At 29.8% G+C, this 21955-nt stretch overlaps 1 protein-coding gene across 1 annotated transcript in view; it reads left to right on the top strand.

The window, feature by feature from the left end:
• LOC107452044 (cullin 3) overlaps positions 1–21955 on the top strand; it is a 59904-nt gene that overhangs the window by 7445 nt on the left and 30504 nt on the right. The window contains exons 3-9 of the mRNA XM_071178083.1: positions 443–556; positions 2025–2185; positions 3306–3420; positions 8595–8774; positions 11769–11817; positions 12849–12997; positions 17138–17314. Of these exons, the coding sequence (XP_071034184.1) occupies positions 443–556; positions 2025–2185; positions 3306–3420; positions 8595–8774; positions 11769–11817; positions 12849–12997; positions 17138–17314 (945 nt within the window). The remainder of the gene's footprint in view (positions 1–442; positions 557–2024; positions 2186–3305; positions 3421–8594; positions 8775–11768; positions 11818–12848; positions 12998–17137; positions 17315–21955) is intronic.

The raw sequence follows: 21955 nt of genomic DNA, 5'->3' as shown, positions 1-21955 counted from the left end.
TCTTTATAAAAGAAATGTTCGTACAAGCATTTATTTGAATTCAAATTTATTTTAATGACTTAGTATTTACTAAAAAGATGTAATTTTTTAAAAAAAAAAATGATTTGAATTCTTAGAATTTTGTGCATTTGCAATGTACCTAAATTAGTAGCGAGCAAAGTGAGCTTGGTTTACAAAGCAAACCATATTAGGTTGCGTAGCAATTTTCGGGGGTTAGCGAGCAGGGGGCGCAGCCCACTAGTTTACTATAATACTAATAATCTCTGTTTGACTGTGTTGGAGACGCTGAATAATTTAGAAGTAAATGTTGCAGTTGTAGGCTGATCATTAACATATAGTTGATTAGAAACAGGTTGATAAAATAGTTGATTCTAATAAGGGAATAAATACCCTATGTTTTAGAGTCAGTATGTATGCCTTTATAATTTGTTTCGTTGTTTAGGTTCGTTTGGATGTGCTAAATTCACTAAGAAACAACTTTCTACAAACTCTTAACCAGGCTTGGAATGATCACCAAACAAGCATGGTTATGATAAGAGACATTCTGATGTATATGGTAAGTGGCTGTTTGATGTTAATCCTAAATAACTTTTGATCTAATAATTGGATTTTCATGTTATAGGACTCAATCTTAATAGTACAAGGGGTGGGGGGTTTCAAATATGCTGATGTTATAAAATCAGACACTAAAACATACTTTCTCTGAATAAACATACCTTTTCATTCATGGATTTGGATTTTTGACCCCCGAAATATGGTTCCAATAGTTTCGTCAAGATAGTGGTCCAAATTTTTGACCCCTTAATGTTAGTTTTACTTTTTGCATATTACCTGATATTTGGAGAACTTTTGAAGCTAATTAATTAATTAATTAATTAGTCCTAAATATTTAATATTTAAAAATTTTTATTTTATTTAATAACAGTTGAAAAAAAAATTTTGAATAACAAGGTAGACACTTTTTTTATATCTTCTTAAAAATTGCAATTTTAAATGGCAAAATACACAATTTGAGTTAAATCGATCAAATAGTTTCTAAGAAATCCAATTTTAAAAATTAGATTTTTTCAAAACTTGATTTCTCACTAACTATTTGACTGATTTCGCTCAACTTTTGTATTTTGCCATTTATAATTGCATTCTTTAAAATGATGCAAAGAAGACTTATTAAATAAAATAATAAAAAACATTAAATGTTTACTAAAAGCTATATTTTGCATAGAATTATCTTTGGATGAAAGAGTTTTATAATTGTGTGCAAAACATTTTCTATTTGCTTTAAAAGAAAGTTCTCCAGATATCGCGAAATGCTCAAAAATAAACAATAAAGGGGTCCAAAGTTCAGACCTGACCAAACTATTGAGTTCCTGTTTCCCAGATAGCTGCTAATAGGGGGGATAGAAATCCATTGAAAAAAATATGTTTATTCTGATAAAGTATGTTTTTGTGTCTGATTTTGTAACTTAAAATATCTTCTGCGCTAATTAAGTAGCATATTTCTGGTCATCCCTTGAACTTTTAAGATTGAGTGCCATAGCGTGAAGATCTGATCAGTAGCAGTTCAAGTAGTATTCAGTGTATTTTGTTTTGTACACTGTATGCAGTAAACTCTTTATTAAGTCATGAATTTAATAATGTTACAATCTAATTTTATAATTTTACACTTCATTAAGGAATAAAAATTTTACTATAATAACTCTAATAAAAGTTTTTTTCCTTTCTTCAAGTAGATTTCTTTTAATTATACATGTTTAAACGCCTTTAAGCAGAATCTGCTGTTAAAAATGCACATAACAATGTTTATACCAATTTGTAAAATCAATTAGTGAGGTTTTTGACGTGGTGGTTTAATTCATGGTTGAAACTGATACTTTTCAAAAAGTTAATGTTGTGTATATCAAATTTAAAAAATATATATATATATATATTATTTCTCTAAATTTGAGTAAATATGTGTCATTATATTCACATAATGCTTTTAACAAAAATGTTTTTGACTGATATTTTTTATATTTTCATTATAGGACCGAGTATATGTCCAACAAAATAATGTTGATAATGTCTACAATTTAGGACTAATAATATTTAGAGACCAGGTGGTGAGGTATGGGTGTATTAGGGATCATCTTAGGGAAACTTTATTGGATATGGTGATGCGTGAACGTCGAGGAGAGGTGGTTGATAGGTAATGCCTCTTTTCCTTCTTTTAAAAACTCTACCTGTGTGCATTTTTTTAAAATTAACTAATATTAGTTGCCAATTTTTAAGTTTTTTTAAAACTTTTGTTGGGATTTTTAACTGGGACAGGCTTTTTCTAATTTATTAAGACCGTCGTTGAACAGCCGACCCAATATTGGCGTTTATGACTACTAATGTTCAACTCCGTAGCCTTGTAATTTTGAACCAATCCAGAAGACAAGGAAACTCCTGGATCAGTACCCCCAGAGGTATTGATTTGTTATGCGAACATGGAGGACTTTGCGACTCAACAGATTTAACATGCATTTTTACTACATGGGGATTCTTCAGCCGGCGGGAATCGAACTCTTGCACATGGGCCCTGAGCCTTACCGACCAGGCTATTCTGGCCTTGGTGCATGTTTTTGATGAATTTTGCAGACATGACTGTGCTCTGAAAAAAATCCGGATTTTTCGCTAACTGTGATCTGGAAGTTTCAAGAAATCATTGATCACATTTATTTATGAAAAATCTTGTATATTTTACTTAAAAATATTAGAACTAAAATTTATACTTGGCATCTCTTTCATTTGTTAATATTTTTTTCTGGTAGAATTATAGAAGTAATTAGACATAAAAGTAAACTTATAAATAATTATTCATTTAAATTCTGCTGCATATAATTTATTTAGAATTTCATGCTTTGAAAATATCAATGCTTTAAATTTATGTAGGAATTAATTTTTTGAAATGCTTCATTAATGATTTTACTCAAGAAATTTTCAAGATTTTTGAGTTGGGCTCACAATCATCCCTGATTTTGAGATCTGTATCCCCAAGGAATACTACTTTCTTGTGGAGTCTCATTTTTGAACATATGAAATATCATGCACACATAAATTTGCTCTACAAGATATGCAGTTGATTAATTCTGGCTATTAACGAGTAAAAGAAAAATTATGAATAGTAGTTAAATTATTTTTCTATGCATTAATTAGACTAGCAATTCACTATTTCAAATATTTTTATCACTGTTCTTATGTCAAGACATCCTTGACCGAGATTCTTAAAGAAGAGTTATATATGTATCTTTATATTGTTTTTAATTTAGTTTGAAATACTTTAGATTAGCAATCAAGAATGCCTGCCAGATGTTGATGGTCTTGGGAATCGATAATCGATGTGTCTATGAGGAAGATTTTGAGAAACCATTTTTAGTGCAGTCTGCAGATTTTTACAGAGTTAGTTTATCTTTTCATATATTTAATTATGTTAATTTTCATAATTAACAGCTTTCACTATAGGTCATAAGTACTTAGTAGTGCAAGGGTACAAAAATTCTTAGAGCATTATATTTTCTAGTGCACAGTTTTTTATCTTGAAATTTCTTTAAAAATAGTTAGAATAGCTTTTTCAATATATTTTTAGAAAGAAAATTTTTTGTAAATTGTTAAGATAATAACATGGTGTGTAGCGTTTTTAAAAAGTGCCTAAAGGTGCTTTTTCATGGGGTGTTTTTAAAGAGTGCTTAATTTTCCCTTATTCAAAAATGAGATTTTCTTTTCTTTACCATGTCAATTTTCGCCTTGTATTACGCAAATACATGCTTTTCACATTGTTCCATTTAACATTTCCACAATTCATTCAACCACAATGCATCTTGGTGTATTGTCGATTCATAGAATATGAAAGCGCCAATCATTTTATGTGTTTGTTATCAATCATTTTGCAAATACTTTCGAGTGTGCATGTGCATCTACTGAGCTGGGTTCAGTGTGATTATTGCACTCGCATGTGCAACTCTTCTTGCTTTTGCAAGATATTCACAATTTCAGGCTTCGTTTACCATCCTCTGATATCAAACCTAAAAATATTTTGATCATTTCACAATGGCTAATGTAGTCGGGAAAAGAGTTCTTTTTTTAGAAACTAGTTATTTTATAATGATCATGTAAAGTCTTTGAAAATTATTTTGCAATGTTTATAGTACTTAAAAATATTTTTTGAGTGTTTAAAAAGTGCTTATTTTTTGTTGAAAGATTTGGCTACACATCCTGTATTAGATAATATTTAATTCTTTTACAAAGAAAAAGAAATTAATTTCATTTTATAAAATTGAATAAAATGGCATAACTATTAAGAATAACAGAAGTCAAAATATATTTAAATAGTAATAATTTAAAAAAATTAAATTTAAGGTCCCACTTATAAACTTATATTAAGGTTCTACTAATAAATAAACAAATTTACATACAGTCAAACCCTGTTATAGTGAATATGGTTTATAGTAAACTCCTGGATATAGTGAACGAAATGTTCACTCCCGTGCCTTACTATAACATATATAATATTATTTTTTATGGATATAGTGATCCAAAAGAAGAGAGGAAATCGGATATTATGAACTGTTTTTTTGTCTTCTTCATTTTTAGGTAATTTTGAAATTTCTACATATAATACATATACCGATTTTTAAAACCATCTAATGAGTGAAATGTAGCTATAAGCATTTTTTCTTATTTGCTTCTCAGTTTCCTTTCCCTAAAGTTTTTGTACGTAAGATGAAGAGTCATAAAAATTAAAAACTAACAAATTTTTTTGTTCCTACATATTGTTTTCTTAATCATTTTTGTATTTTTTTATTGGTCATTTATTTAAATAATGTGTAATAAAAGGGAGCACTTCAGAAAAATCAGTTATAATTGTTTGCAGTACGGTTAATTCCCCGTTATAGTGAACCATACTTTCGGTCTCATGAAGGTTTGCTATAGCGGGGTTTGACTGCCTAAAGTTTTTTGTGTTACATTTAACATAACATAAAATATTATTTTTCTGGACAAAAAATTTATATGGTATGAAGAATTATAAGAGCAAGTAGAATAAGAACATATATTGTAATATTTAAATTATTCACTTTTACATCTTTCCTTTGCCTTATTTGTTTTAATACTTCATTAATAATTTAGCAGCAAGATTTAATAATATCCAGAAAGTCAAGAAGTAAAATTTGTTTCAGATAGAAAAGAAAGCGCGAAAACTTTTTCAAGTTATTTAAAATACAGTGGCGCTCACATACTTAAGGACTGTGTTTTCAAAATAAATGTGTCATTGTATTAGATGAATATTATGTTTTGATCAAGATATCTATAATGACGAATTCTACCTTAGTTGAACTTCAATCCTCAAATAATTCATTCGTGTTCACAAGTGTTTCATAAAAGTTTATTTAAGAAATATAGTATTTTGTTAAGTTTCTTATACTTAAGGACAGTTTGTCTAATCATGAGTTATTGAATGATTACAATCAATTTATCGATCAATGTAAGTGTAATTTATTACATTATCTTTGTTTGATGCTTTAAAACATTATATTAATATTTTTGTTTCTTTTTTTTAATACAAATTTCAACATTATTATGAGTAAAGGAAAAAAATGTTAGCAATGAACAGAGATGTCGAATAGATACTCTGAGAAAAGAAGGTTTAAGCATTATAGAAATTGGTAGGCGGTTAAAATTATCAAAAACAGCAGTTTTCCAAGCATTGAAATCTATTCAAATGACCAAAAGTATTTAAAAAGCATACCGAAAACCACGTCCTTGCAAAACTACCGAACGAGAAGATTGAATTATTCATCGAATTTCTGAAGCTGATCGTCGCAAAACCGCCCCGGACATCAGAAAAGAATTCGCTGCATTAACAGGCAAGCACGTAAGCAATAATGCCATCAAGCGGTGTTTAAATGAGTTTCGGTTTATGGGTCGCGTATGTAGGAAAAAACCATTGATGTCAAAGAAGAAAATAGCAGCTTGATTAGCTTTTGCAAAATGACACCAAAACTGGACATCGGCTGACTGGAATCGAGTTATATTTACAGACGAATCGAAGTTCAACAGAATGGGCTCAGATGGCAAAAGTTATGTGAGGTGTCGAGTCGGTGAAGAATTTAATGTACGGTGTACAAAATCAACTGTAAAAGGTGCAGGCGGCTCGGTGATGGTGTGGGGTGCCATGACACGTTCACGATGTGGTCAAAATCGAAGGCATCATGGATCAGCATGTGTATGTGGACATTATCAAGACTGTTTTTCTGCCTTATTACACGAAACTTCGCTCAAGAAAACCAATCATGCAAGCCGATAATGATCCAAAGCACACGAGCAAAACTGTGAAGGCCTTCTTGTCAAGCAAGAGAATTGAGGTTTTGCAGTGGCCTTCCCAATCACCAGATCTCAACCCGATCGAGATGCTGTGGATGGATGTGGATAAATATGTGAAACCGCAAAAACCAAAAAATTTAGGTGATTTATGGAAATGTGTCCAAGAAGGCTGAACAGCTATACCTTCTGAGCGATTTCAAAGATTACTAGATTCGATGCCTCGTAGATGCGAGGCAGTAATTGCCGCAAAAGGCTTACTGACTAAATACTAGCTCCGAATCTTTATTTTTTTTTACATGTTTTACATTGTTATTAATTTTATTAACGATTAAGAAGTAATTATTTTATTGTCCTTAAGTATGCGGAATGCATATTTTTTCTAAAAGGTTACATAATTTAAGTATAACAGTTAGATAAATGATTTACATAGTGAAAATATATTAAAAATAAGTTATTTGTTTCAATACATAATTATAAATTCAACAAACGTATGAGTGAACATTAAATTTTGGATTTTACTTTTCATAAAGACATGTCCTTAAGTACGTGAGCGCCACTGTAAATGCCTATTTATCATCCGTAAATGACAACCATCCTTTTTTCTTATGCATGCTATAGATGAACTTACAAGTTTTATACGCTTTTAGATTGGATGCCAGTGAAAATTTAGTAAATTCATATTTTTAATCATGGAATTGTCTGTTTAAAAGTTTTGCATTTTTATGAAATGGAGTTTTATTTCATTAAAGTGAAACAAAAAACATTTTGAGGCAATCTATTGAACTGAACATTCCAGTTGCACAGACTTATAATTTCCGTAACAAGAAATTATCTGATAATTTTTTAGAAACTCAATGATTAGATAGTTTTGCTTCAAATAAAAATTTTCTTCTCTATGTCCAGGTTTTTTTATTACTGAATTTTTTACTCAACCAGGTATTTTTAATATTAAATTCTTTTAAATTAGATGACAAATATTAAATAATTTTTATTTACAAAAATAACAGTAATAAAATCTAAAAAGGGAAGGCAAATAATGCTTTGTATCCAATAATTTTTTTCTGCTCAACATACAAAATATATGTATATATACACACATATACGTACATATATTATTAGTGATATTATTATGAAGGGAAATTTTTAAAATTGTTAATTCTATGATATTATGAGAATAGCTGCTCGAAACTGAGCAGCGTAAAATCTGGATTAAGAACGAAATCACTTGTAGCATATACTTCCAAATTTGATTGTTCAATTGCATGATTTTAGACTCTTTGTGTAATAAATAATATAATATTAAAACTATTGGTATTTTTAAAACTTTGTAAAGATCAGAAAAAGCTTCAAAAAGGGAAGACTCGGATGAACCATTCAAATTTCGTTTATTGTAATAGTAAAGTATGAAAAATATCAGGATTGTAATGAAAAAAATGTATATCGAATAAGTGCATTAAAAAAACACATTTAAAGATCAATAACAATAAAAAAAAAAGATCAATTTACCATGGAATAGGCATAAATTCAGTATGTGCTGCAAAAATTGATTACTCTAATGCACAATTTGAATTTCCTTTGTTGTAATAATATCGTCTGATAGATATTGGCATTTTAGAAACCTTGTATAAGCATTACCAAAAAAATTCATCCTAAAAAGAGTGGAATTGTCACCTGAAAAAGTGGATGATGTGATTTAAATTTCGAGTATCCTAATAATTTCTTTTGAAAAATACCAGGATTTTAAACAAACCCCCCAAAATTGGTAGCAATGAGAGTAAAAATAGAACTATCGTAACTTTACGATAGAATCGGCACAAAAAGAGCATGCCGTGAAGTGATTACTCAAATCAACACTAACACATTCTACTCCTTTGCTTGATTATTTGTTGAGGTAGCATGTAATGATTCCTTAATGAATCTGTAAATTTAATAACATCCTATTTGATCTCTTTTAATGTGTATGATAATTCAGTATTAAAATGCTTTCCAAAATTATTTTTTCTTCAGATGGAAAGCCAAAAGCTTAGAAGCAATATTTAGAGTAATTGTTTCATGGCATGTGCAAAAAGAGCATGCCATGAAGTGATTACTCAAATCAACACTAACACATTCTACTCCCTTGCTTGATTATTTGTTGAAGTAGCATGTAGTAATTCCTTAATGAATTAGTAAATTTAACAGCATTCTATTTGATCTTTTTTAATGTGTATGATAACTCAGTATTAAAATGCTTTCTAAAAATATTTTTTCTTCAGATGGAAAGTCAAAAATTTCTTGAAGAAAATAGTGCATCTGTTTACATAAATAAAGTCGAACAAAGAATTAACGAAGAAGCAGAAAGGGCTAAACATTACCTTGATGAATCTACTGAAGAGCTCATTGTTAAAGTTGTGGAAGAAGAACTCATAAGCAAACACATGAAAACAATTGTTGAAGTGAGTATTTCTCTTTTCAAGTTTCTTTCTTGTTATAGCTAAATTTAATGTATAGCAAATAAAATTGGTCTAAAAATTTTATCTTTGTCAGGGGTGTGATATTTCTGCCCCTTTGGCAGAATTTTTTTGAGCTACCTGCGACAAAACTCTCTAGCACTGATATCTTTCTACAAGATACTTTTAATAATAACAAACTTAGGTATGTTTTTGCAGAGAAGGTATGCTTTTCTGTCAGATTTAGTAGCTTATAATATCTTGTGCACTAGCATATTTATGTTTAGACCTTCGATCCAATAAAATTGAGCCTTAGTAAGTGAAAATTGGATCATTAGATGAAAAGTTATTCAAAGTATTTACTTTTTTATTTAGCTCACTGTACATTTTAAGTTGCATCGTGCAGTGAAACATTGAATTTCTTTTGATGCAAATAAATTTTTTATTGTTTGCCAAATTATGTGTCGATAAAATGCTTGTGGATAATTATGACACAAAATATCTCTTAAGGTGAACTTAAATTTCACTATTCTAAAAAAAAGGAATTATTCTGAACCTGAAGAGAAAATTTATATTTACTTTAATGGGTAGGAAAATTGATGGTTCATGATTCTATTAACTCCTTGAATTATGTACTCATGTTTGATATGTAACTTCCACCTGTCAAACTGCATTACTGATCTTTGCTTTAAATGATTCAGAAACAGTTTATAAAGCTCTTTTTTTTTTTTTCGAGATACCCTTCCATTTCACCAGTGAATGTAAATTCAGCTATTTCATTTAATTTATTTTTATATTTATATTGTTGTCACCAAAGAAAAGAAGGGAAAAAGAATGAAGTTTAAAAAATAAAAAAATTCAGCTGATATTACCATATTTTCCAGTTTATAATCTCCTGATGACCTGTCAAAAGAAAAAAATTTCATTAAGAGGTGCAGGCTATTTTTGCACAAGTCAATCTCAAAATTTATTTTACATCCCCGTTTATGGTGAAAGCGGGAATGTGTGCCTACATGATTTGAGCTACAAGAAGGTAGCAACACTATTGCCTATTTCCCATAATAAAAGATCTGAGTAAAGGAAGATTTCTGTAAAATCAATACTACTATTATTACAAAGCAAAATCGAAAAAAACTTAAAAAGTACACTATAAATTTCCTAATCTACGCACATTAAATACATTTAACTGAAATTATCAAAATAATCTTTTAATTTATTTTATGTAGAAATAATATTAATCCTGAGAAAATAAAAAAAATTATCAAATAAATAAAAAATTATCTAAATTAAGGCAAAAAAAAAACTTTCAAAAAACTCACTAACTGGCAAAAATGAAAAATAATAACTATGTTTTAAATAAATTATTAAAGGATAACACTAAACTAAACTGTTATGAATTTAATGGAAAGATCATCACAGACTTATTAAGGAATTTTTTAATCAATAATCTCTTAATACCATGTTCTAAAAGTTTTAATGGTTAATTTAATTGGAAACAAAAGTGTGGGAATAGTAGAGTTAACATGTCTTGTATACTGTATATACTACACGCAGTAATAATTATCATTACACTAAAATTTTGGGGTTTCGGCAGAGGCCAAAAACTATGTCAAAAAGTTGTTTTTGACATGACGGTTAAAATCATGTTTAAAACTGGATGAAACAGTCAATTGTCAAAAACTTGCCAATCCTGGTAGGAAGAGAATAGTAAATGATTCATTTTCAGAGCCTCTGAAACTAAAACCTAGGTTTAAAGAGGCTGAAATCATTAAGAAAAGATCCCAAGTTATAATTGAAGAGCATTTTGTAAGAGGCATTTAAAAAGTTGTTTTTGAATAGTTGAGTCTGGTAGAGTTAACTTCAAAACACATTAAATGGATATGCAATTCACAAAAGATTTTCAAATAGTTAGACACATTTCATTAACCTTTTCCCTGATTATCCCCAGATAACTAGGGATTGGCAGAATTTGTCAGTGTTTTATCAGATTTTTACTCGGCATGCAGCAAAAAAATAGTGATAATAATAATAATCTACTGTGGTTGGAAGTTTGCCAAGTTTTGCTGTTGGATTGTGGGACTAAAACCCGTGTGGTGACCTGGTTTGAAAGAATAGTCCCATTGTAGCTCATGCATGTTGGTAAGAGGCGACTAAAATGGGTACCCAGTGTCTGGGGATTATATCAGGAGACTGGCCCTCCAGGTTGGGTGTAGGATTAACGACCCTACTCTGTAAAAAGAAATTGTTATGAAATCTCAAGAAGAAATAAACCACAGACTGACTACAAGGAGACTATTTGGTAAAGGCTTGAAAATTGGATCAAGGAATATTCGTTCTTTACACGAAAAAGAGGCTGGCCGAATTTGAGATGGATAGATGGCCTAGAGAAAGATCTTTTGGTCCTAAAAACATAACAATTGGAAAACACTAGCAAAAAATAGGTTAGCCTGGAAAAAACTTCTTGAGAAGGCCAAGGCCCACCCTGGGCTGTCGAGCCATTGATGATTATGAGACTAAACATGTGTTTTGTGCTAATTTATATGTGATGGTTGCTGAATTTACGTAGAAAAAAAGGGTAAAATTATGGCATATCACTTCACTGGTGTTTGGAAACTGTCACTTTGTGTTGTTCCTTGTTTTAAAAACTATCATACAAAGAGATATATTTAAATTTTTTCCTTTTCCTCTTGATAACTCAGGATAGTAAACTGATGGCAAATGTTTTTTATACGTAAAAAAAATGACAATTTCGACCTAAAACTTGCATATTAGGTTTCTGTTTAGCTCCTTCTGTTTGTTTATTAATGAAATAAAAAATATGTTGATTTTTTGCATTTTTTAAAAAAAATAATTGATAAGGAAAGCAGATAAGATAAAAGCTGAATCAGAGTTTAAATCAAAGGTTGAAAAAATATAATTTTTGAGCGTACACAAATATTTTATTTTTGATGCAAAGTTAAATATTTAAAAAAAGAAAATTTATTGCTCTATTTATTTCAGATGGAAAATTCTGGTGTTGTCCATATGCTTAAAAATCAGAAGACAGATGGTAGTTATATTTTGTTTTTCAAACTTTTAACTTGATTAATTTTTGTTTAACTATTTAACTACTGTTTATCTTCAACATTTTGACTTGCACTTCTTCATCTATTCATTTCCATAAGCATTAAAATTGTGATAATAGGAATGATGATTTCTCAAGCTATAGTGAGGTGCGCAAAAAGTAAAACTAACATTAAGGAGTCGAAACTTTGGACCACTTTCCTGACCAAGGTCCACTATTGGTCAGTTACCCCCTATATTTTGGGGGTCAGAAATCCAAATTTGTCTTAAACAAAGGTAATTTTTGTGTTTTTTGCTGCACTAATTAATTAGCATGTTTGAGGTCTCCTATTTGAACCTTTAATTCGTTCAATTCCTAGAACATGAAAATCTGATCATTAGATCAAAAGTTATTTGGGGTGGTCCTTTTTTTGGTGTGTATACGATATCTTAATAAACTTATTAATTTTCTGAAATACTAAATTTATTCTCATTATTTTTTTTTTAGGGGAAGGCACAACATAAAAAGAATTATTTGAATTATTAAGTTCTTGTAACAAAGGGCAATAATTTCAATTCATAGAAGTTTTGTAATTCACTATGACACAAATACTAAAAAGAAATTTTGTTAGAGTGCAATTTCTATTAAAAATGTTTTAGTGACCTAAAATTCTCCTTATTTAACTATTAACTAATGGAAATATACGCCATGACAGCACAGAATTTGTGGAATATTTTTATTTTAAAATAAAAAATGGAAGTAAATTCAGTGGAAATTACAACTAAATTTTCACACAATAATTTGCCTTTGTCTGAAATATATTATTGAATAATTAAAATAATACCCTTGAATCCTGTATTTTATTTTTATTTTCATTAGTTAGTTTGTTAAAATTTAGCTGATAACCATAGAAATCCTGGGTGGGAAAATAACTTCCCCTTAACAATGAAGTCGGATGCTTTCCATGGCTTTATAATTGCTCACATTTTATTTAATGTTTTATAATTTTAATTCTTGGGAACAATTTGTAATTTCAGATTTGGCATGCATGTATAAACTATTTAACCGAGTGCACGAGGGCTTGAAAACTATGGTAGAATGTGTCAGTGCTTACCTCAGAGAGCAAGGTAAAGCATTGGTTACTGAAGAAGAAGGCGGAAAAAGTGATGCACTCACTTTTGTAAAAGTAAGCATTTTGTTTTTGTGCAACAGTGATGTCAAATTTTTTCTATCATATATTTCATTCCATTCTCTGAATAATAAAATTTTAAGATTATAACATTTTTTAGATATTTTTATGTGTATCGTTGTATTCTTTTCAAGTCAGATTTCATGTATCAGGGCTGATTGTGCTCTGGAAAAAATCCAGATTTCCGGATTTTTCACTGACAGTGATCCGGAAGTTTCTGGAGATCGAAGGTCCAGGCGTTTCCAAAACTCATTGATCACAGAAGCTTCTGGAAATCAAATTTTCAAAGGTGGAACTTAAAAACACAGTTTATTTTATTCGTTTGTAAGTGAGAGCCAGATACTTTATAAGCTTATATTCATGATTAATATTCATTTTTATCAATAAATAGTTATTATAATTGTAAACTCAAGAAAGAAAGACATATTTGTAAATTTTAATTGCTTCTCCAGGTCATCATAGGTATGTGTAAATGGTATAGGTTAGGGGTGCACAACCTTTTTGAGTGAAGGGCCACTTGCACAGCAGGTTGGCTAACGAAGGGCCGCACATGTATTTAGACATGTTAATGACAAATGTAATAATGTTTATTTAAACATTAGCGTTCCATTTATTTTATCAATAAACTTAGTAATACCAATAACTTAGTAGTGTTCCATTATTAGAATTCATTCAAAAATAAAAAAACTTATATTTTTTTTTTCTACAAAAAAAAATTGCTATTTTTATCATATGAACAATAGATTTATCAAAATAAATAAACATTGAAGAAAAGAAATTTTTTTTTTTATCATATCATGCAATATGAAAACTCATTTTAGAATTAAATTCTAATAAATTTAAAAAAAACTGCAATGCCCACAGAATGAAAGTAGGAAAAAGTTTAGTCGTAATTAAGTAATATAAATTCAAATTAAATATTTTAATTGAAGAAAATTTATAGGTTTTAAACAAAAGCCTAAAATAAAAACAAAACTGTGATAGTTCAAAATAAAATTCAATGCTTATTTTGTAATGTACTTTATTATTTTATTTTATTAATTATTAGATTTTTTATATCGTAAACATTTTCCTTTTTTTTATCGAAAAAGATCACTTAAGCAACAAAAAATTGAAATCTAAACTACTAACAGTGAGCAGTTTAAAAATTCACGTTTTCCGCCATTTTATGAATTTCTCAAGTTGCAATAACATTGCATTTAAATTAGGGAGGGATGTAACGAGTATTTGGCCCTTCTGTGAAAAATTCAGTTGGTTGAATGATCAGTCAAATATTTGGCAAAATATTTTTTAGAAATGCATTTTTCTAAGTTTTTTTTATTTTTGAATTTTTATAGATATTACTTTTTTTTTTTTAAATTATAATCAGACAAGTCAATTTTGTCATTTTTTCGATACTTTGAGAATTGAGAAGGATCCATTTTTTGCAGTTTTTATTATAACCCAGCATTTTAACAGAACGTCTCATACTATTAATTTATTATCACTCTTTCCCTGTACTGTAATATAAATAACCAGTAACATAGAAAAGTGTGATTTTCAGCATTAAAGTTTTGTTTCAGGAACTAAGAAAAATTTGTTTTTTCTGTTTTTCTTTTTTTAGGCATTTTTATTATGACTCAGCATTTTTTTAAAAATAAAGTTACAAATAAAAAAAAATTTTATAGCAATTTTTTTTCTTCTAAAATTATGGCAATGAGAAAAATTTAAATTGAGATTTTCGGCATAAGATTTTCACTTAAAAAATTAAGAACATTTTTTCTATCTTTTTATTTTCTTTAAAAAAAAAAAAAACTTTTTTTAGACGTTTTCATTATAACGCAGTAATTTTTAATAGCATTTCTGTTGACTTAATTCTTTTTTCTTGGCTTTTTCTGGTAATTGAAAAATTGAGATGTTCAGCTTTAAAAAAAATTTTCAAAAATTAAGATTGATTTTTATGTTCTCTGTTTCGCTTTTCGACATTTTCAAAAACGTTCTTGATTGGCCTTATTTTTTAGAGTTAATTTACGTTTTTCCAGGAAATATTATTCTGAGCATTGAAATTTTAGTTTCAGTGTTGCTATACTGCTAAAAGATTTTGCTATTTGGCCCCAAGTGAACGGCGTTCAATAGATTTTTTCTTCTTTTTTTTGCCGAATATTTGGTTTTTGATCAAATCACAATTCATTACCACATTCGACCAAATCATATTCGTTGCGGAAATAAAAACGAAGGAAAAATAACTAGGATTTACGATAAAACTGTACCGTAATACCGTATCAAAAAGTGATTATTTAATTGCGTGATTAACAATCACGTGTCGTAATAACATCATAGTTAAATAACGGGATCGTCAAAATCACGAGGAAAAGTATAGAAATAATTAGGAAAAAATATATTTATGCTGAACTCAGCACGAAAAAAGCGAGTCAAATGCATGATTTAGAATTTGCATGTCGTAACAGATTAATTGGAATTTTTTTTAATACGTGGAAACACATAGCAATAACTGCCGAGAAAAATTTTTGAAAAAAAAGAAAGAATTGCAAAAAAAAGATAAAAAATCACTTAGATTTAAGATGAAATCGTCACAAATAAAGTGCACAAAAAGTGATTATTTAAATTTGCGATCTGAAACTCGCGTCGTAATAAAAATTCGGAATTTTCAAAATCATGTAGAATAGCGGAAATAACTGTTTAAAAAATATCATTTATATTTACGATAAATTCTGCTTCAAGAAAGCGCGTTAAACGTACATTTACTAAGGAATCTGTTAAAATTGATTGGGTCAAAACGTGATGACTTAAAGGTGCGATTAAAATTTTTTTATTGTGTTTAGAAACTCTCGCGGGCCACACTTCAGCAGTCGAAGGGCCGCAGGTTGTGCACCCCTAGTATAGGTATATGTAAAATTTTAAATATATTTTAAGTAAGCTAATAAATATTAAGAAAAAGGAGAAAAACCTTGTTTAAGTTTTTTTCTAATTTTTCAATTTAACTTTTTTTTTTTTTTGACTTAGAAAATTTTCTGCAATTTTAACTTGGGTGCACTATCAACCCTGATATATTAAAAAAAAAATTTTTTCATTTAAATTGGATGCACTTTTCTTGCTGATGTAATTTTTGTTTATTATTAATACCAATGTGTGGTATTAATTCTTTGTCTGTTATTATAATCAAGAAATTATTGTGCCTCTGATTTGTCTGATTGTAAATTGTAAAGTGAGTTAAAATTTATTATTCAAAAGAAGTGAAAATTTGCACTTTTTTTCTAATTTTATTGTGTAGAGAAAAAAAAGTTTTTTTTTTTTTGAAATGTCAGCAAATAGAAGTGATTAAAAGTACAATTAAAAAACATTTTATCACATATCATTATATATAGTTTTTCTTTTTAATTTTATTTAACAAAGGTTGGCTTTTTGTCCTTAAGAATTAGATTTTCGCCTGAATAAGTTTTCCCTTTAAAAATAAATATGTACAACTTAATCAAACCCCTCTTCCGAATGTTTTGTGGTATAATTCAACTTAAATTTCTATAAAACAATTTTGGAAAAAAAAACCAAACAGTTTTTAGTCTTATGAAAATGGATGTGATTTTTAAGCTATTATGTATTTGTATGTGTTATTATTTGTTTAGAATAATTTATTAGATATTAACTCAATCTAATGTTTATCTGACAAAATGTGTAAGTGGCATATGGCTAGCTAATCAAGTTTTAAAGCTTATCTGTATGATCACCTTTTCGCCCAGTTTATTTAAATTCTAATGAAACATTACTTGTAATAAGAGACCTATTAGGATAACTGTGAAAAAAATCAAATGTGTTGAGGCTGATTTTCATGAGATGTGAAACAGCTGCAAGAATGCTACTAAAACATTACTATCAATACATTTTTGCATGTTAATTCAGTTCATAAGAGTTAGAGAAAGTTATAGACATTATTTAAATATAGTTAAAAGTTCTTGATTGCAAGTATAACTTTTTCACGCCAACTTTTCTACCTTAATTTTAAAATATTTATTTATTCAAGATGAATAAATTTAAGCTCTATGGTTTGATCTTGTGTTTGGTTTTTAACTATTGACAGAATCTTTCTGAATTGATATAGGGTAGTAGTGTATTATAAAGTAATTGTATCTTACTTATTTTTAGAATCTACTGGACTTGAAAGATCGTTTTGATCACTTTCTCTTCCATTCTTTCAATGGTGACAGATACTTCAAACAAATGATTGCTGGAGACTTTGAATTTTTTCTAAATCTCAATCCTAAGTCACCAGAATATCTCTCCCTCTTCATTGATGACAAACTTAAGAAAGGAGTTAAAGGGGTAAGTGTAATTTGAAAAGTATTCAATATTAATTGTTTCAATAACAGCCTATGAAGTCATACACATAGTCATAGAATTTTATACCCTATCAAATTGCAGGATTTCACTCGTGAGCTTTTGAAAACGTAATTTGTGCTTGCACAATAGTGGGTTCAGGGATCAGATTTCCCCCTTTTTTTTAACAGATTTCCGTCTTTTTCGCTTTTGTCTCGAATTTCAGCCTCTTTATCAAAAAATAGGATTCTTTGAAAGATTAAATTTTTTTTTTTATAAATACGATCAGAAAATAAGATTTAAATAACAGTAGAACCCAGATTTTTTTCCTGGATCGACCATCATAAGAACATGAAATGTCTACCCTGAGAGAATTAATATGTTAGGTTTTTTTTTAATCGAATTTTCTTTCTCAGTTTTTTTAAAAAAAACATTTGAAATTATTGTTTTATAATTTCGAGCAAAGCCTTTCAGTGCCTTTCATTATGCAAAAACCTTTCTTTTTCTGGTCTGCTATGTTTATTTGATGTATAAAGTGACAATATTTTTTAATTGAATAAATTCGGATTACTCAGAGGTGTTGCAAATGATTTTATTGGAGCACACTATTTTTTCCAATCTGCTTCAAAAGTCAAATTTTAATTGCTCGAAACCCCCCTTTTTTTTATCTCTTTCAAAATGATTATGTTGCTATTTCATCCCTGAGAATTTTATGAAATATACTTTAACGACAAAGAATAAAATGGGCAGGCCACATTATCAGAATGGACGAAGATCGTACCACAAAAAGAGTTTTCAAAGCCAGGTCTTAAAAACTAAATATTGGAAAACACTAGCTAAAAAAAGGTTAACCAGGGAAAACTTCTTGAAAAGGCCAAGGCCCACTCTAGACTGTCAAGCCATTGATGATGATGATGATAATAGTACTTTATTATCTGCGTCTTTTATTTACTCAAGATTATGGGTACAGTAAATCCATGTTGTTTCTCAAATGTTTTTTTAGCGGTTATTATACAGAATTCTGCAAGTTTTAAGGAATATGCACGCATTTCGATTTTCAGTAATAATTTTTTTTTACTAGCTCTATTTTTACAGATTTCATTGTAAATCCAAGTAATGTTTAAATTGTTCTTTTGGCATTTACAGCTAATCTTTATGCGGTTATAAAGTTCCGATACATTTAACGTAATATTCTGACTCATTAGTTACGAATTGCACATTTTTAATTAATTACTTTTTTCTGCCAATTTTATCAGAAATCCCAAGTTATTATTCGGCAGTTATTACATCGTATTATCACATAGTTTTGCAGGGTGGCCACCCATGGGGAAAACTTTGAGTACCTGGATTTATTGTTTTGTATATATGGCAAATTTGTCGCATAACTTATGTTTTACATGGCATTGTGTTAAGTAAGAAATAAACCAAATATTTCTTTGTGAAAGAGAATTGATAGGCTAGGCTTACTCGAAATAAAATGGAAGAAAAATTACAAACTAATTACAAATGATGTTATACTGATCCCAATTATCCATTAGCTAGTTACAAGTGATGAAGGTTAGGCAACGGAATGTTTAGAAAGAGCTTAACACAATAAAATCACTCATTTTAAATTAATATATATCATGAAGTTATTTCTGTATCAATGCAGTTCTTGTAATTATGTTTGTTGATAATTACTAGAGCAGTGATTCTCAACCACTTTTGTGTGCCGCTAAATTTTTAAAATGTGCCCCCAAATATTAGAAATGATACAATAAAAATTGTAATGCTTTTTTTTATTATGAGTAAAGTTTAAATTAAAGAAAAGTGAGAAAATTAGTCGAAAGAAATAATTAATCTCTTAATAAACATGCTTTTGTAGTACATATTATTTTATTTTACATTCAAAATTATTATCACAAACTATTTAACTCAGTGTATTATAGGTAAGTAAACTACTTTTAAAAAAAACATTTTTTTCATTGTGTGCCGTCAAATTTCGAAATTGTTAAAAGTGTACCGCCACAAAAAAAGGTTGAGAATGTACTAGAGCATATTTCTAACAGAACTGCTCTGCACCAGTTCCATGCAAAAAATTTTCTTTAAATTAAATTTTTTGCTCATTAGAATTAGTTGAAACAAAAGTCCATTTGAATTCTGGATTCTGATTTGTGCTTAAAATACTTAAAAAGTGTTCTTAAACATGTTTTAGGAGAACAAAGAGAACTACAAAGCAGAGTGAAAATTTTTTTTCCCCAACTGTCATAAGTGCTTAAAATGTTTATTAATTTAGGACAATACTTATCAGTGGCCTCCATCCCCCCCAAGTTCTTGGGCAAATTCTAAATTCCCCCCCAAACTATTTGTTTTATTTAGTGTAAAAATTTCCCCCTAAGCTTTAAGTGAGCGCATCGTGCGCCCACCTTCCCCCCTGATGCTTATGGTGAAACTGTATATGTTCCTGAAGACAGACCAATTCATTCGTTCGTTCACTCACCTTCTCTCGTCCTCTTGAGGCCTCAACACATGTGTGATTAAAAAATGAGAAGTATAGCATTATTTGGCAAAGGTCGCTCATCCAAATTCGTTAGTTATTGCAAGTGGCACTTGTTCACTATACGAGGCCTGTCTAAAAAGTATCCGACCTTAATTTTTCCTGCGCAAAGTAGTGACTCTAAGGCGGCGCCTTAGTGCACAGTGGAAGGAGGAACCTTAATGCACATGACTGAATTTTTTCACCGTGTTCGCTTGTGCAACTCGCTGGCTGGTGGTCGCCAAGTAAGGTGCTGTTCGTAGTGTTCGTCGGATTTAGTTTTCTCGCAAGATGACTGAACGAATTGAGCAAAGATACTGCATGAAATTCTGTCAAAAGCTTGGTGATTCTCAAAGCCAAACAATTCGTAAGATTCAGCAGGTGTTTGGAGAAGAAGCGATGGGTGTAACACAAATTAAGGAGTGGTTCAACCGATTCAAAGATGGCCGCACATCAGCGGAGAGTGAGCAACGTTGTGGCAGGCCTCAAACTGCTCAGAGTGCAGTTAATGTTGAGAGGTTGTGAAATTTGGTGATGGCAGATCGTCGTTTGACAGTGCGGGAGATTGCAGAAGAGGTTGGAGTGAGTAAAGATTCTGCACATGCAATTTTGCGTGAAGATTTGAACATGAACCGAGTGGCTGCAAAATTCGTACCCAAGTTGTTGTCGCCGGAACAAAAAGCACGCCTCTGCACATTCATCCCAATTGATCCACACTTTCTTAGCCAAACATGGAATTACAACCGTTCGCCAACCTCTCTACTCTCCAGACCTGTCTCCTTGAGACTTCTGGTTGTATCCAAAATTGAAGACGCCACTGAAAGGATCCAGTTTTGAGAGTAGAGAAGAGATAGTGCGGAACGCGACGACGGAGCTGAACACCATTCCAAAAGAAGACTTCCAGAGGTGTTTCCAGCAGTGGAAGGATCGGTGGGCTGAGTGTGTGCAAGCACAAGGGGCCTACTTTGAAGGGTATTAGGGTCCCAACTCCGTCAAGTATTCGAAATATTTTTTCCGGCCAAAGGTCGGATACTTTTTAGACAGGCCTCGTACTATGTGATAAAATTTAACGCTTGCATTCTTTGAAGATGTAAAGTGCTTTATACCAAAATGGTAAATATAATTTACTATAAAGCACTTTAATAACAATATATTTGATAACATAAAGTTGATATCTGAAGTCAGAAATATTTGAAGCTATTAAAAATTTTATCTGTCAAAAACTTAAAGTATGTTATTTTACCGTGGCAGAATCGCAACGTTCTTGAAGAAAGATTTTTCTTTTGAAAAGTAAAAGAAAAAAATTACTTTTATTTTCTATGGAAATTTACATGTAATATTTGAATCATGCATTTAGATAATCACTTTTTAACATGCTAAATTTACGACTATAGTATCGTAAATCGGTGTAATGTTTCGTTTGTATTTTCGGCAGTTATTGATATTTTTTTTCACATGGCCGATATATTTCAAACGATATGGAAAATTCAAATTGTGCGTTTGAGTATTTACTTCTTAAGGCAATAATTATATCGAAATTTCATCATCGATCTTTTTGGGCTATTACTACGGATTTCAAGGTTTTTATTACTTTTTTTATTGTGATTATTTACGTAATGCGAAGAAGGAAATGATTTGTGCATCCCCTTCCCCTCCAACAAAATGCTACATTATCACCCATAATATTAGAATAAAAAATTATTACATTATCAAATAAAAAATAAAATTTTTTTTTTTTTGTAAACTCATTGTTTTTGTCATTGTAAATTAGTAACATACGTATTTGTTATTATTAAAAGTATCTTGCAGAAAGATATTAGTGCTAGAAATTTTGTCGCAAATAGCTCAAAATAATTCTGCCATAGGGTGTTTTTTAAGGAAATTGATGAGAGAGTGTAAGGACAGTGTCTTTTCCACTTTCCTCAATAAATTTAGATTTATCTTGGAACTTTTCTTAATTCGAACTTTGTTCCTTAAACTTTATAGTTGACCTTATCTTCCCTTATCTATTATATATAATTCTCTTACGTGGCTCCCAAATTTTGGCTGTATTTCTTTTCCGCCGGTGGCAACGTTTGCTTTGTTTTGAAAACACCAAAGCATTCTGCCTTTTAATGATGTGTTTCTGATCT

The sequence above is a fragment of the Parasteatoda tepidariorum genome, chromosome 2 (genome assembly GCF_043381705.1).
Source record: "Parasteatoda tepidariorum isolate YZ-2023 chromosome 2, CAS_Ptep_4.0, whole genome shotgun sequence".
Taxonomy (NCBI): domain Eukaryota; kingdom Metazoa; phylum Arthropoda; class Arachnida; order Araneae; family Theridiidae; genus Parasteatoda; species Parasteatoda tepidariorum.
Note: the sequence above shows the minus strand (reverse complement) of the source record. Positions and strands in the feature narration are given on the sequence as shown.